General features: G+C 62.7%; 1 protein-coding gene across 42 annotated transcripts in view; it reads left to right on the plus strand.

Moving 5' to 3' along the window:
• FBRSL1 (fibrosin like 1) overlaps positions 1–16,516 on the plus strand; it is a 96,921-nt gene that overhangs the window by 49,469 nt on the left and 30,936 nt on the right. For 21 of the 42 annotated variants that reach the window (XR_012420882.1, XR_012420885.1, XR_012420884.1 and 18 more), the window contains one exon: positions 8,587–8,712. The exons of 5 other annotated variants lie outside the window; for them this stretch is intronic. Coding sequence is in view for 33 of the 37 variants with exons in the window: in XM_045366259.2 (XP_045222194.2) it covers positions 8,587–8,712 (126 nt within the window). In the remaining 4 variants the exon portion in view is untranslated. Of the gene's footprint in view, positions 1–8,586; positions 8,713–12,889; positions 14,198–14,225; positions 15,836–16,516 lie in introns of those variants that run through there. 16 more of the 42 variants (XM_045366273.2, XM_045366257.2, XM_074008489.1 and 13 more) reach the window with 3 other exon arrangements.

Raw genomic sequence — 16,516 nt, forward strand, 5'->3', positions numbered from 1 at the left:
CTCCCCTTTCCTATCCCCAGCTGTCTCTTCACGGGCCTAGACTGGAGGTCAAGGGCTGCCCGAGTCCTGCAGGGCCTGAGGCAAGCGTGGGCTGTGCTGGGTGCACTAAGTGGGGGCCTCCAGTGGGCGCAGCAGAGCCCAGAGCTTTCCCTGGTAGTGATGGCCACGGGGCCGCCGCGTGGCACAGCCTTTCCTGAGGGCTTGAGCCCCAACCAGAAGGCAGCCTCGCAGGCGGGCGCACAGCCCATGGGGCCTCGGCGCTGTGGGGAGGGTGCACAGGCAAGCCCAGCTCTGGCGTGTGTGCTCCAGGGCCTCACCTGCAGCTCCCGGTGGCTGTGGCTGTTGGCTGCAGTGACTTGATTGCTTGTTAATTGCTCATTAATTGGGTAATTGGTGTTTGAAGCCTAAACACTCATAAAAGCTGAATTTGCTGAGTAAGCAAGCATGGCATTTTTCAGGACCCGCCGCCCGATTATTTTGTGTAACCAGGTGCAAGGGTACCTCCACCTCCCAGGACAGCGAGAGGAACTCTGGTGGGCCTCAGTGCGGCGGGGCCCTGAGCAGAGGGTGAGCGTGGCCTCCACGGCTTCTGCCACAGATTCAGAGCCTGGATTCAGGACTCAGAATCCACCCAGCCCCACCGCCAGGCTGCACCCTGGTGGCTCCCATGCACTCGGTCCTCAGCGTCCCCACCGGGCAGCAGGTGGGTCTGTGGCAACTTGCGAGTGAGCCCAGTATGAGCCACATCCCCACACATTGCCCAGCCCCCACCCCTTGGACCCCACAGCAGCTCCTTCCAGGCACCCGCTCTTCCAGTCTCCAGAGAAGAAAGGCCCGGGGAACGGGCGGGAGGCGTCAATGCCAGGATCAAGGTCAGGGAGGGAGGAGCTGGCTGTCAGGTGGGCCAGGAAGCCCCAGCCCCGTGCTCCGGCCCACCCAGTCCTGCCCTCCAGCCTCATGCCCACCCAGTCCAGTCTCCCAGCTCCGTTCCCCCACCCACCCAGTCCTGCCTTCCAGCCCCCACCCACCCAGTCCTGCCCCCCAGCCCTCTCTCAGTTGACCCCAGGTCCCTCCCGCCAGGTGCCGCCTTCCCTTAGCCTTGGGCCCCATTCCCTGTGGGTCACCCTGAGAATGTGCTCAGCTGGTCCTGGCCACCTACCCACTCTGGTCCCTGGCACACCTCCGTCTGGCCTGGTGCAGCAGCAGAGCCCAGCCCCACACTGTCTCCTGCACCCAACCCTGCCAGAATGGAGGCCAGACATCCCCTCTCAGTGGGCTCCACACGCCCCCTGACCCGCGTACCACGCACTGTCCCTGCCGGCCATCCTGTGGGCTTCCGAGCCACCTGCAGTGTATGTGGTGCCTGCTCTGGGCTCACCACATCAGCACTTGGAAAAAGGCTCCAGGGCAAGCCCACTGTTCGCTGTACCTGCCTCACCCAGGGGGGGATGCTCCCCGATGTCAGGAGAGCTCCTGGCCTCACACCTATGGCCCCACAAGCCCAGATCCCCAGCTCTGAGTCCTGGGCTCAGCTCCAGGCCCTTGCTGAGTGACCATGCAGCTGAAGAAAGTGCTTTTCCTCTAAACCTCTACTTCCTCACCTATGAAATGGGCTGATACTGCTGTGACCCTGGGGGCACAGCCCCACACCACACCCCTACCCTGAGGCACATCAGGAGCAAATCCACTCAATGGGCCCCACCCATCCCATTCCATGCCAGTACTGTGGGAGGCCAAAGGCACCTGTGCCAGAGTTGGGCCCTGCGGCTCCAGGCTCCAGTACCCACACCCGTAACCCCCTGCCTACGAGGAGCCAGCAGCCCCCAAGTGGTCACGCACCCCCCACCCCGGAGGTAGCTGCCTGGCTGCGTGGGGTGAGTGCACATGTGCCCCCCACCTGGCCGCGCCCCGCCCCACCCAGGCAGCCCAGTTCTGCGCATGGAGGGGAAGGGAAGTGGAGCCCGCGCTGAGCCCGCATGGTGCAGGAGTACGGATTCACAGGACTGAGGCAGCCGAAAGGGGCTTTCCAATGATGAGACGTTTCACACAGTGTGAAGCTCAACTCGAAACCTTCCCAGCTGCTCCTAGCCCTGGGGGCCACCGGCACCACGCCAACCCCTGCCCCTTATTTCAGCCAAATCACTTGATTGGAATACATTCTGTATCCCGCCTGAGTGTGCAGCCCAAATGAAGGCGGGCCCCTTGGCACTGCCATCTGGGAAGATGGGGTCCCACAGGGCAGGGCACGGGGCCCACAGCCACTCATGCTCCTGCCCCATCCCTTCCAGAGCTGCTCCCCCGACCGCCCCGAGCCATCCAGAGAACTGGAGTTTCCAGGCTGCAGGTTCAGACAGAATAGATCAAGCAAGCGAGCCGCCGTCTGCCCCACAAGGGCCCAGCACAGGCGGCACAGGTGGCCCTTTTCCCCACTCAGTGGCATGCGGCTCTGTGGCAGGTCCTGAGGTGCCCACATGCCACATACAGACATTGGGACACGTGGCAGGACACTGAGGGCAGAAGCCACCAAGGGCAGGATGACCAGATGGTACAGGGAGGGGTCGGGAACTGGCACACGCAGGATGCACCATGGCACACGTGCACACGGCAGATGCTCCTCGTGTCCCCGGGTACCTGGGTGTGCACACACGGCTTACCAGGGCCCATGGAGGACACGTGTGCACACTCAGGCCGCACACACTCAGCCAGGTGGGGCTTCTGCACCGGCATTCCCAGCAGCTTGGCCTCTCACTGACGCTCAGGCCAGGCCTTTCCACTCCGTCCCGCCCACGCCTTGCCACTGTTCGAGGCACCTCGGGTCGGTGCAGGCGCCCATGTTGTGGGGGCATTTTTTCTGCCGGTGAGGAGGGGTCAGGGCCCCCTGCCCCAGGTAATTGTGTTCAGGAACCTTCATGCAGTGCCTCGGGGCAGAAACCCGGCCCTCACTGGCCCTGCCGGAGCAGCCTTGGCCCTGCCTCAGCCTCTCTCTCACCCACTGGGCCCAGGCAGCTCGCCTGGATGAGAAGCCGGGGAGGTGGAAGCAGAGGCCGGCAGTGTTTCCAGCACCTTCGTCCAGTGCAGGGCCCAGACCCTCCCCAGGACAGCCCCTTGGCCCCTCTGTCTCCTGTCTCCTCCCCATCCTGCCTGGTCGGGGCCCAGACACCGAGGGACCCCTGGGAGCGGCGACCTCAACGCTGGGTCCCTGCTCATGAATTTTTCATGCCTTTGTTTGAGCAGTGGGATCAGACGGCCCCTGAGCGCAGCGAAGCCGTAATTAACGCTCGCGCTGAGAAGGGAAGGCGTCCTTTGCTGCTTAATAGCCGTGCTGATTGGTGTCTCCCCGTGTGCGGGGCTGACAGGCAGCCCCGACCCCAGCCCGTAGCCGCCCAGGGTCTGGAAGGGGTGCAGGGAGGCCTGGGTGATGGGGGCCAAGCTCGCTCCAGGCTCTTCGGGTAGCAGCGGTGCACTGCCAACTGGCAGGGCCCATGCCTGGCTGTGGGGTGGGCTCAGATGCCTCTGAGGGATGGGGGAAGGGGGAGAGGTTGGTGGCAGTGGTGGTGACAGTGACAGTGAAGATGACACTGATGGCAGCTCCCATTTATGAAGCCTGGATGCCAGCAGCTGCTGTCCCGAGCCTGCCACGCATGTTGCCGCCTCCAACTCAGAAGCCCCATGAAGGTGCCGCTGTCTCTGCAGATGAGGAAACCGAGGCTTGGAGAAGTGAAGAGACCTCTGCCACGGTGTCCAGTGTCCATGAAGCAGTGGGGCCAGGACCCGCCCAGACCGGGTTCCGCGAGGCAGTGGGGCCAGGACCGGCCCCCAGACCAGGTTCCACGAAGCAGTGGGGCCAGGACCCGCCCAGACCGGGTTCCGCGAAGCAGTGGGGCCAGGACCGGCCCCCAGACCAGGTTCCACGAAGCAGTGGGGCCAGGACCGGCCCAGACCAGGTTCTGTGAAGCAGTGGGGCCAGGACCGGCCCAGACCGGGCTCCAGGGTACACGTTAACTCTGGGCTGTGCCCAGCATTCGACACCCCAGGGCCGGGGCCCAGAAGCTGGGGGAGGTGTCAGGAGCCCACAGGGAGCTGGCAGGCGGGGATGCAGTTTCCTGTTTTCAGCAGGAAGCAGCTGTTGGTGCTCATGAGAAGTCTCCAGGTGTTCAAATGTTGGCAGCCAATTTTTAAAAAATAAATCAGGCCAAACCAAACCAGTTTGTGGCTTTAAAAGCCACGTCTCAAGGCCATTGTCCACCCACGGGTGAGGGTCTGGGAAGGCCGCTAGTTAAAAGCCATGTCTCGAGGCCGTTGTCCACCCACATGTGAGGGTCTGGGAAGGCCGTTAATGGAGCCTGGAGGTGCTGGGCATCCCCACCTCACAGCCACATCTGTGAATATGGTGATACGCAGTGGTCCCTGGGGTGGTCGAGGAACCCACTGTCATGGAGGAAGAAACAGGTGCCTGAGCTTCTCAGTCCCACCGCAGCTCTCACACCCAGCTTGGGATAGAGGTGGGGCAGATAGAGCTGCCCAGGGCCTGGGGGAGCTGAGCTGTGGGCTTAGGGTGGGGAGCCCTGGCTCACACCTGGCCTCCGACCCTCGCTGCTGAGTGGTCTGGAACCCCTGGCAGGTGCCTCCCTCTGGCTGCCCCACACCTTAGGCGTGAGGGCCAGAGCCCTGGGCAGGAGGAAGGAAGGGAGTCCAGTGTTTCGGGGGCAGAGGCTGTCCCCATGGCCACTCACCAGAATCACCCGACTGCTACTTCCCATCCCAGGCACCCGGGTTTAAGTGGTCTAGGGGCCCCGAGCTGGCACAGTTTAAAACCGGACTGACTGAGGGCATGGGTGGAGAGAACAAGCACTGACAAGTGGTCTCGAGGGCCATTATTGGATGGTGAGGCCAGACAGACTCAGAGGGGCCTTGTAGGCTGGCAGACCATGGTACAGGGAGCTGCTGCCTGCTGGCTGCCGTTGGAGCTCAGGACGAGTAGAGAAGGAAAGACTTGATGTCAGGGTCTCCTTGTGGCTGCAGGAGGGCTCACCTTTCCAGCCTTGGCCGTCAGGATCATAGACAAGCATGAGCACTGCCAGGGCTGAGAGACTCTAAAACTCCCAGACTAAGACTTCATCTACTCCAGGGTAGAGGGCATCTTCTCGGTCTTGGCTTTGTGGGCAGACGATGATGGTGACGATGATGGTGATGGTGATGATGGTGATGGTGACGGTGGTGAGGATGGTGATGATGATGATAGTGAGGATGGTGACAATGGTGATGGTGGTGAGGATGGTGACGATGGTGAGGATAGTGACGGTGACGGTGAGGATGGTGACAATGATGGTTGACAATGGTGAGGATGGTGACGGTGACAATGATGGTAATGAGGATGAGGGTGATGTGATGGTGACTGGTGAAGATGGTGGTGAGGATGATGTGATGGTAATGATGGTGATCATGGTGATGGTGGTGAAGATAATTGTGATGGTAGTGCTGTTGAGGATGGTGACACGATGACGATCGTGATGATAATGGTGGTGGTAATGAGGATGGTGATGGTGGTGGTGTGAAGATGGTGATGACAGTGGTGATGGTGATAGTTGTGACAATGGTGATAGTGATTATGGTGATGGTGATGGTGAGGATGGTGGTGATGGTGAGGATGGTGGTGATGGTGGCGATGGTGAGGATGGTGGTGATGGTGGTGATGAGAGTAATGGTGATGGCAACGAGGATGATGATGGTGGTGATGATACCGTCGTATGTGTGTAATGTACTATATATCAAGCACTGCCTTAGTGCTTTGCACATATTCACTTATTTAAGTCACACAATAACCCGATGAGCTGTAAGGGAGAACCCTGTAAGTTGTTCCTATTTACAGAAGCATAAACTGAGACACAGAGAGCTCAAGGCCTTGCCCAGTGTGGGGCAGTGAAGCATGGAGCCAGCGTCTTCTTTGGAGCCTGAGTCTTGGCCTCCTGACCATGCCCAGCATGTCCCTTCGGGGCCTGGGGTCTGTCCTCTGCCCCCAGGCATTCCTGCCTATCCCAAACCCACACAGGGTGATGTTCCCTGGGCCACTGAGCCCAGCCCCAGCCCCGTGAAAGGTCGCCTCACTCAGGCAGCTCCCAAGAGACAGATGTGTCTCTCCTTTTCCTCCTTGCCCTGATTAATTGCCTCATTCCATGCCGACTCCACTGCAGTTAAACATTAATTCAGTAGGACTTAATAACATGAATTAATTCACGCCCCGCCTGCGCCTGTCTGACAATGCCGTGCTGTTTGGTTAATTAGAGGATTCATGCACTTGCTGGAAAGCTTGTTGGAAAGCACCCCTCACTGCCTCCTTGCTGTTGGATACATTAAACCCTCGCCTGTGCGGTCAGCCTGGCTGGGTCCAGTCACAGACCTGAAACCCATGGGGAGATCTGTAACTAGGTGTGGGCTTGTGGGAGCTGCTGGCTCCAGCCCATGGGTCTCAGGGCCAACCCAGGCTTAAGCAGGGATCTGGGTGCAGGGACAAGAGCAGAGGCCAGACTGGGCAGGTGGCCCCTAGGCCACGGGTGCACCCGTGTGGCCCCAAGTGTCAAGATGCTCTCAAGTCCTGATTGGCCGAAACCCGACAGTCTGGTGGGATTGCCGTTTCCAAGTTGAAGGCTCTGCAGCGCAAAATAAGCAGGGAGAGGCCTTCCTGGGGTCCCCAGAAGTCCCATTGTGAGGTCAGAGGGCACCTGATGCCCCCATAGGCCTCCGAATGCTGGAGGGGCTGCCTCCTGTCCCGCCTCCAGGACCCACTCCCTCTCTGCCCTCCCCAGGCTCCCCGTGTGCAGAGGGCACCCTCGGCACAGTCTTGGCTCCTGCTTTGCCCTCTTCTGGCCCTCTCAGCCCTGGCGTGTTCTGGCATGTTCTGGCATGTTCCGGCATGTTCCTCCCCTCCCCTGCGCTCCCTGCAGGAGCTTGTGTGCCTGGTCTGGGCCTTCCCCTGCCCCACCTCCTGGTCTTTGCTTGCTTTGCTCCTGGCTGAGCCTGGGCAGTTCCATTTCATACTTTCCTCAGCAGACACCAAGGCCCGCCCATATCACAGCAGGGGAGATGGAGGCCTCCAGGGGCCCAGGGCCACCAGCAAAGCTGGTCCACATGTCGGGGTCCTGTGCCCAGCCCTTGGCAAGCTCCGCACCTGCAGCCTCCGGGGCGGGACGGGCCTGGTTCTGACTTGGAGCCCTCAGTACTTGTGTGGTGGGCCCGGCTGGATGGGTGCGGGTGGGACTAAGGCCCTTCTCCTCTGCCTCTCATCCTAAAGGCCAGACCAAGGGAGACCCTAGGAGAGGGCTTGGCCATGGCGGAAAGGCCACACCAAGAGGGACCCTAGGAGAGGGCTTGGCCACGGCTGTGTAGCCAGAAGAGGCTCCCACCTTCCTCTCTGTGTGGGAAAGAACACGCGCCGTGGGGGTCCTGGCCCAGCCCACCAGGGCAGCGCACAGCCGGGACAGACAGCCTGGGGGAGCCTGTCAGCCTCAGGAGACCCCCCCACAGGCCCACCCCAGCTGCTCGGGGTCCCACCAGTAGGAGTCACCTGGAGTGTGACTTGTCACGCGCTGGGAGCGGCCCTTTCTGGCTGCAGAGTGTCTGCTAAAGCGCGTTTCACACCATGCCGTGAACTCCGTCACCAAAAACTCTGCAGCTGCAGCTGGACATGGAGGGCGGCCATGCGTTCGATGACCTGCATTAATCCAGGGGGCTCCACACAGGGGGGTGCCGCCCACACGTCAGGCTGGCACTCGCCACCCTCCATGCACTGGGGGGTTTATCTTCCACCATGTCATTCGTTCGACGTGAATACCTCGTAATTGCAGTTGTCAGGAAGGGATTTTTCCTCTTTTGATTCTTTTAGGGGACACTGCAGTCAGTGTGTTCTTGGTAAAGCTCTGCTCACTGAAAATGGAAAGCGGATTTTTTTTCGGGATTATCACACCCCCACCCTAACCAGCCAAACTGACAGACGGTGCTGGCATCCAGTGTCTAACCCTGAGCGGCCGTGACCCTCTGTGCGCTGCCAGCCCCTCCCCAGCCCCCGGCTGTCCTGACCCCAAAGGCTCCCAGGCTCTGCCCACCATGAGGAGCTGGGGTGCCTGGATCTCCCAGCCCATGTGGTGCCATCGATCCCCTCGGGGGTCACTGGGGACAGTAGGGCTGTCCTGGGCCAGAGGCTGCCCTCCTTCCTGGCTGTGCGGAAGGCTCTGGCTGGCCTGGGATGGGGGTCTTCATGGCCGCCCTGCTTTGAGGGTCTGACCAGTGAGGGCTCCTCTCAGGCTGCAGGGCCGGTCTTGTCCCCGCCGCTGGTGAGTTGGCCTGGCTGTGCCCCATTGTCCATCGCACCCAAGGGGGCTGTGATCCAGGTCTGTCTGGTGCAGCGCCGGGCCCTGGCCCACGTTCCTCCTAACCGCCCCGACCACCGGGGCCTGCTGGCACCTCCCGCTCCTGGCAGCAGCCAGGGCGGCCCCCCCCCCCGTGCCCCTGCAGCCTGGCTGCTACCATGCCCCGAGCGGGTGACACCAGTTGGTGCGGCTCTGACTCACTTCTGTCTCTCTGTTCCTGCAGTGCGACAGCGAGAGCGGCCCGGACGACAAGGTAAGCCCAGCGTCTTCCTCCTGGGCTCGGCTGACGGCCCTGCCCTCCCCTGCTGACTCTGGCCCTGCGAGGTGGGCCCTGGAGACCAGGCAGAAGGTCGGGCACTGGGGGGATCCCCCTGCCCGGTGGGTGCAGGGAGCTTGTGGCCTCCCAGTTGTGGTGGTGTTGGGGGGTGCTGGCCTCTCCTGGCTGTGGAAGAGCCTGTCCAGGGCTGGGGCCAGTACCATGGCTGGTGGGACACAGGCCCAGGTGGGCATCTGTGCTGCCCCAGCCAGGAGGGTGCCCTGGGCAGGGCTGCCATGGGGTCGGGCACACCAGCTCCAGCTCCTGGGCAGCAGAGGGCAGCTGGGCCCGTGCCCCGGGACTGGCCCTGTCAGTCCTGAGGGAGCAGGGGCAGAGCCCAGCCCCCACCTTAAACCCAGTAGCCCCCAGAACCAGGCGGTAGGTGCCCAGCCTGTGACCACATCACAGTCCCCCTCAGTGTGCAGGAGCAACACAGCCCCCACTAGTGCAGGATTCCTGCAGCCTGAGCCAGGAATGAAGTCCCTGGAGCAGCCCCTGAGCCGTGTCCCCTCAGAGCCTCGAAGCAGCCTCCATGGGGCTCTCCTTCTGCCCCAGGGCAGCTCCCAGGCCCAGGCCTGCCCCACTTATCCCAAAGCCTCTCAGGGAGGAACCGTCACCTCCTGTGGCCGAGGAGCATCAGGCCCAGGAGGGTGAGGAGGCCGGGCACGCGGCGTGAGGCCCTGGCCCGTCACCACTGCGCCTCACTGTCCCCCTGTGACTGCCAAGGGCCACTCAGGGACACCTGGATAGGGGTGAGGGCCCTGTCAGGTGTGCCAGGGAAGTGGACACCCCGGCCTCAGAGACGGCCCTGCAGAGGCCCAAGGCGGACTGCATGTGTGTGACGATTCTCACTTGGGCCAGGGAGACACTGCCCTGGGTTTCCAGGCAGGCTTTTATGAATTGAACAGTTCCACGAGGGGTCTGCACGGGGGTTAGGGGATGCCCACAGTGGCCTGTGTCCCGGCAGGAGCTGTCTGGGCTGTGGGGTCTCACAGTTGAGGGCCCGGTGGGGGTCCAGATATTGGAGCCAGAGCGGCGGTGGCTGGGAGAGGAAAGCTGGGTGGTTCAGTTGGTGATGCCCCAAGAAGTCAAGGTAAGTCGCCACGGAAGCCAGAGGCTGGGCTGTGCTGGCTCCTTCGGTGGCTGCGGCCTGGGCTCTGGGGCAGGCACCACGTGGGCCGCGGTGTCGGGCTCAGCCACGTCTGGGGCTCCAGCTTCCTGGGCTGCTTCCAGCCACGGTGTTCCTGCGCCACGCACCTCTCCTCGCCCGTCCATGGATGGACAGTGTTGGGGACGTGTCCTGGTGGTCACAAAGCCCACACGAGTGGCCTCACCCGGGACCCTGCGTGGCTGCGCGTGGCCCTCAGCCCCTGCCCACAGCGCCTGCGCTCAAACCCAGACAGGCCTAACATTTCACCGGAGGGACGTTCGTACTGATCTCAGGAATGAAATGAGGTCACGGGCACCTGGGAAAGAGCCGCTCACCCCCTCCCCACCTCCTTTCATTTAAAAGCAGTTTTTGGGGAAGACACTCCACAGCCAAGGGCTGCTCTGAGGAAGGCAGGAAGGAGAGGATTTCTGGAGCCTGGGGCCTGCTGGGGGCTCCCTCTCCCCTCCTCGCCTGCCTTACAGAGGTGAGGCAAAGCCACCTGCGGCCCGGAGGCCAGGTCCACGTGGAGTAGGTGATGCTGGCGGGGAAGGCTGATGGCCACCCCTATAACCGCACACCCTCAGTGTCCAGCAACCAAGGGTAACGCCAGCCTCTGGGACCTGACCGGTGTCTGTGCAGGCTGTGCCTGCAGTGATGCGGCCCCTGCCTGGGCCTGGGCTGGAGGCCGAGGGGTCCATGGGAGAGCACGGGCTGAAAGAGGGTTCTAGAATGGGGTCAGGTAGAGTCCGCGTTTGTCTCTGAGACGCCTGAGCAGCCCCAGGGGAGATGACCAGCTCTGGGCGGTGTCCGGGAGGGAGTCCAGGCCAGGGCTCCACACACAGAGGGTCCCGGCAGTCAGGTGAGGCCGGCGTTCCTGCACACAGGATTCTGGCAGGCAAGGTTGGCATTCCGTGCTGTTGGGGCCGTGTTGGGGCTTCCTGAGGCTGTGGTGGCCACGGGTCCTGAGGAGGACGGCAGGGGAGGGAGGCCACGGGTCCTGAGGAGGACGGCAGGGGAGGGGGAGGGGCTGCCAACCTTTCTCCAGGGCAGTGCTTCAGGTCACGCCCACTCTGGGGAGAGCAGCGAGGCCTGGCGGGGCGGGAGCGGAGAAGGCAGCTCCACCAAACACTGAGTCCCGGCGATGGTGGCTCCTTCTGGCTGCTGCAAGGTCTGAGCGCCAGCGGACGTGGGGCAGGGTGCTGGCAGAGTGGGTGGGACCCGCCTGCGGCCCTGTTTGCTTCTGTTGGGGGGCAGCTCCCGGAGGCCGGGCAGAGCAGCAGAGTGGGCCAGGAAAACCTCAGGGGCCTCTCCTGTTGGCCCGTCAGCCTGTCCATCTCTTGTGACCTTGGGGCGTGCTCTGAGGGGGGTCCCAGTCTGACTTGACAGAAGCCGAGGTGGGGACAACCCTGGTGCGTTCTGGGAGCCGGCAGCGCGTCTCCTGCAGCAGAGCGAGAGGGAGGAGCCCAGAGCATGCAGCAGGAGTCTCTGTTTCCTTCCGAGTGCGTGGGATGCTGCACCATAGGACACCCCCGTCCAGACGTCTCCACGTCTCTGTGGCATCCAGCCCGAGGCTCGGAAGTCAGCTTTCCGAGTTGGGGAGAGTTGGGAGGGTAGGAGGCCTCAGTCCCTCCTGGTCTTCTCTGCCCGGTGCTGGGTTCAGGTGGTCAGGAACTTTCTCTGGGCGGAGGGTGTGTGTGGAGCCCATCCAGACGCACACAGAGGCATAAGCAGGTGTAGGAAGTCAGCCAGCGCCCCACTGGCCGTGACCAGCCCTCCTCGCTACCCACTGGGAGCAGAGTCATCCACATCTCTGTCTCTGGGCACTGCTGTGCACGGCCGGCACCCCTGCCAGGGAGCAGGAGGCAGAGGCAGGAGGGACAGAGCCCTGCAGGCTCCAGATGGCAGAATTCCTGGCTCTGAGACGGGAACATGGGGGTGCATCAGCAGTGCCCAGAGCCCCCTCCGCAGCCCCGGGCCTGTGTGGAACCCATCTGTGAACTGGCTGTGGAAGGAAGGTCCCCGAGTGCCCACGTTTACAGGGACCCTCGGAGACCCTCACTCAGACCTGGGAAGCCCATTGCTCACGTGGCCTGGCCGCTCCCAGTGGGCAGGAGATGGAGAAGCCACAGACAGCATCCTGGGTGGGGTCTGTGGCGGTGACCCAGCAGACATGCAGGGAACAGCCCTGCCCGCGAAGGCAGATGCCGGGGCAGGTGGCAGTGCACCTCGAGGAGCCTCCTGGACACGGTGGTGGGGAGGGCGAGGGTGCACGTCTCAGGCCAGTGTGCTTCCATGTCTTATCCCACATCTGTGGGCTTGAGCTCGGTCTGGGGTGCCAGCTCCCACCAGGCCAGCCACCCCTTGGGGACTCACCCTGGGCTCTCCTGCCACTCAAGGTGGAGACTCTGGGACAGCCCTCCTCCACGTGAACAGACTGACCGAGACACCTCTCCACCACCTCCCTCACGCTGTGCCCGCTCAGCCCCCCCTCCCCAGAGGCCACCCGCCCTGCGAAGCCCCTCCTGGCCCTTGGCAGCTGATGGGAGACTCCGGTGCTGCCAGAAGGCCCCTTCGCAAGTCTGTGGTTTGTGTCTAACCGCATTTTCCTTGGAAAAGTGTGGGGTGAAGAGCGATATGGGGCTCCATAGGCAGCTGCCAGGTGGTGGTGGCCTCGCTCCTCCTGCTGCTGGTGGCCGCCACGGCTGCCTCAAGGGACAGCTGTCGGGCCTGTCCGCAGAAGCCCACCAGGAAGCACCCCCAGTGCTGGGCCTCGGCCAAGAGCACCGGCCTGGAAGGGGCAGGGCTGGGGGACAGCGGCATGAGGTCAGACATAGCGTGGGGTAGACCCACCATCCACAGCCTCCATGTTCTGTCTGCAAAATGGGGCCACAGTGGAGCCTGGACAGAGGGGAAAGCTGTCCACCACCCCGAGGCCAGACCCCAGAGGGCAGGAGGCCAGCCAGTCCCCCATACCCAGCCCCTCCCCAGCAGACCCTTCTTCCGGTGGGGCGCTGGGCCTGACTGGGTCCCCTCTGAACCTCTACCGTCTCGTCGCTGAAGTTCGTAGGTTCTTGTTCTCGGGAACTGCGAGTTCAGGCACTACCAGCGGGACAGACAGAGGGACGGCTGGACGGCTGGACAGGCTGGAGGCCCCTGCCATGGGCACTCACCCCACAGGACGGAGGGACGGATGGACGGCTGGACAGGCTGGAGGTCCTCTGCCATGGGGCACTCACCCCGCAGGACGGACAGAAGGGTGGATGGACCGGATGGACAGGCTGGAGGCCCCTGCCATGGGGCACTCACCCTGCAGGACAGACAGAGGGATGGATGGATGGCTGGACAGGCTGGAGGCCCCTGCCATGGGGCACTCACCCCGCGGGATGGACAGAAGGGCGGATGGACGGCTGTGCAGGCTGGAGGCCCCTGCCATGGGGCACTCACCCCGCGGGATGGACAGAAGGGCGGATGGACGGCTGTGCAGGCTGGAGGCCCCTGCCATGGGGCACTCACCCCGCGGGATGGACAGAAGGGCGGATGGACGGCTGTGCAGGCTGGAGGCCCCTGCCATGGGGCACTAACCCCGCAGGACAGACAGAGGGACAGATGGACGGCTGGACAGGCTGGAGGCCCCTGCCATGGGGCACTAACCCCGCAGGACAGACAGACGGACAGATGGATGGCTGGACAGGCTGGAGGCCCCCTGCCATGGGGCACTCACCCCGCGGGACGGACAGAAGGGCGGATGGCTGGCTGGACAGGCTGGAGGCCCCTGCCATGGGGCACTCACCCTGCAGGACGGACAGAAGGGCAGTGGACGGATGGACAGGCTGGAGGCCCCTGCCATGGGGCACTCACCCTGCGGGACGGACAGAAGGGCGGATGGACGGCTGCACAGACTGGAGGCCCCTGCCATGGGGCACTCACCCCATGGGACGGACCGAAGGGCGGATGGACGGCTGGACAGACTGGAGGCCCCTGCCGTGGACACTCACCCCACAGGACAGACAGAGGATGGATGGACGGCTGGACAGGCTGGAGGCCCCTGCCGTGGACACTCACCCCACAGGACAGACAGAGGATGGATGGACGGCTGGACAGGCTGGAGGCCCCTGCCATGGGGCACTCACCCCGTGGGACGGACAGAAGGATGGATGGATGGCTGGACAGGCTGGAGGCCCCTGCCATGGGGCACTCACCCCACGGGATGGACAGAAGGACGGATAGATGGCTGGACAGACTGGAGACCCCTGCCATGGGCACTCACCCCACAGGACAGACAGAGGATGGATGGACGGCTGGACAGACTGGAGGCCCCTGCCATGGGTACTCATCCTGCAGGATGGACAGAAGGGTGGTGGACATCTGGACAGGCCAGAGGCCCCTGCCATGGGTACTCACCCCACTGGACAGACAGAGGATAGATGGACGGCTGGTCAGGATGGACAGAAGGGCAGTGGATGGCTGGACAGGCTGGAGGCCCCTGCCGTGGGCACCCCGCAGTTGCTCGGCTTCCACGGGGTCCTGGGAAATTTCCAGTGTGTGGGTTACACCTTTGTTATATCCAGCCGCTGGCAGGCCGGGCAGGCACCTTCTGAGGAAGGGTTGCTGCATGTATCTGCGGCTCACGGAGGCCTTCCTCTGTGTGTGACTCCCACCCACCCACCCCAGCCCACTCCTGGGAGCTCCGTTCTGGGGGCTTTGGAGGCCCATCCATCCTTCCCTAGGGACAGAAGTGCAGGGAGTGGTGTCCCTGGCACTGCTGTCTCTGGTGAACTTGGGCCGGGACTCCCTTTGCTGGACATAGATCCTACCCACACCAGGTGACCATGGGGTGACCTCACAGGGTGTGCGGGGTTCTGAAGCCGCCACCCTCCTGCCTGAGTCCTGCACTTTGACTTGGGGCTGCTGAGCCCAGAAGGGCCTTGAGAGGGTTGGCTCAGTGGGGCGTGGGGGCCTTGGGTGGTTGGGTCCCCGAGACAGGCCATCTGTGCTCTCTGTATAGCAGGCTGCGGGGCCCTGCTTGCCTGGGTCCCACGTGGTAGAACTCGGCGTTTGGTGGGGGCCTGCTGGGGGCAGGAAGGGGTGGCGCCCCACCCTGAGCTGGTATCCGTGCTTCGCTGGAGCCAGGCTGAGGGCATGGGCAGAAGGTGCGGACCTGTCCGTCCCTTTGAGGACCGAGATCATGACCACCGCAGAGCGAGCACCCGGGTCCTCAGATCAAAGGCCCAACAGCCAGCGAGGCTTCCGCACTGGTCCCAGCAGAAGCGGGGCCTGGCTGAGGCAGTGACATCACAGACTCGGGGCAACACGGGCGGAAGGGGGTCTCAGCGTCCCACAGCTGCTGTAACAAGTCCCCGTAAACACAGTCACTCAGAACGGCACAAGCTGGTGGCAGCGGTGGAGCTGGAGGTCCAGGGCGGGTCTCACCAGACTGAAGTCAAGGTACCGACCTCAGGGGAATTGGTTTCCTGCTTTTCCCAGCCTCAGAGGCCCCACTTGGCTGTACCTGGGCAGCTGCTCCGCCCCACAGGCCTGGCCTCGCTCACGGGGCTCCAAGAACAGAGCCTGGATTGTCCTGAGGGTCCCGTGGTGTCCCCGTCGGGGCAAAGGAAGATTTAGGATGCACTGGAAGCCCAGAAGTCCAGAGAAGGGGCTCAGAGCCATCAGTCACCACGGGGCACCTCGGGGGTCCCACGAACACCACAGCGGGCATCAGACCCTGAAGCGTCGGGAAGGGCCTCGTCACCTTGGGAGGGGTCAGCAATTAGTGGAGGACCCTGGGCAGTGGCAGGGAGCAGTGACAAGGGCCCCCATTCAGGCCTTCACCCCTGGCACGTGGAGGAGGTGCTGCCCTGCCCCAGAAGCCTCGAAGGCAACCCACACCCTCAGGAGGCCCAGCTGGGGGTGTCATTGCAGGGCACCAGCAGAAACGGGGGTCCGAAAACAGCGGCCCAGAGTGGATTTGGAACAGACCAGGGTGTCTCAGAAAGGATGTTTCATAAGGTGGGTTTTGATTAGTATGTTTAAATAAATGTAACTCAATTGATGTTAAACATGCATCTTAATGCTTTTCTAAAATGTGCAATTGGGCCAGTTGCGGTGGCTCACGCCTGTAATCCCAGCACTTCGGGAGGCTGAGGCGGGCAGATCACTTGAAGTCAGGAATTCGAGACCAGCCTGGCCACATGGCAAAACCCCGTCTCTACTGAAAATACAAAAATTAGCCGGGTGTGGTGGCGGGTGCCTGTACTCCCAGCATTTTGGGAGGCCGAGGCGGGCGGATCACCTGAGGTCAGGTGTTTAAGACCAGCCTGGCCAAAAAGGTGAAACCCTGTCTCTACAAAAAATACAAAATTAGCTGGGTGTGGTGGTGCGTGCCTGTAGTCTCAGCTACTCAGGAGGCTGAGGAGGGAGGGTTACCTAACCCGGGAGGTCAAGGCTGCAGTGAGCTGAGATCGTGCCATTGCACTCCAGCCTGGGTGACAAAGTGAGACTCTGTCTCCAAAAAATTGAAAAATAAAATGTGCAGTTGGAACTATATCTCGAAACCGGAAACCAAACATTCTGAAGACAAGCTTGTGTGGCCTTTGGCCCCATCCTGCCCCCTGCTGGGGGCGACCTCCACCGCAGACCTTCTGAGCCCTGGTTTCCTTGCCTGTAAAATGGAGTCGCGCCGGCCCGGGC

This window comes from Macaca fascicularis, chromosome 11 (assembly GCF_037993035.2).
Source record: "Macaca fascicularis isolate 582-1 chromosome 11, T2T-MFA8v1.1".
Lineage (NCBI taxonomy): Eukaryota > Metazoa > Chordata > Mammalia > Primates > Cercopithecidae > Macaca > Macaca fascicularis.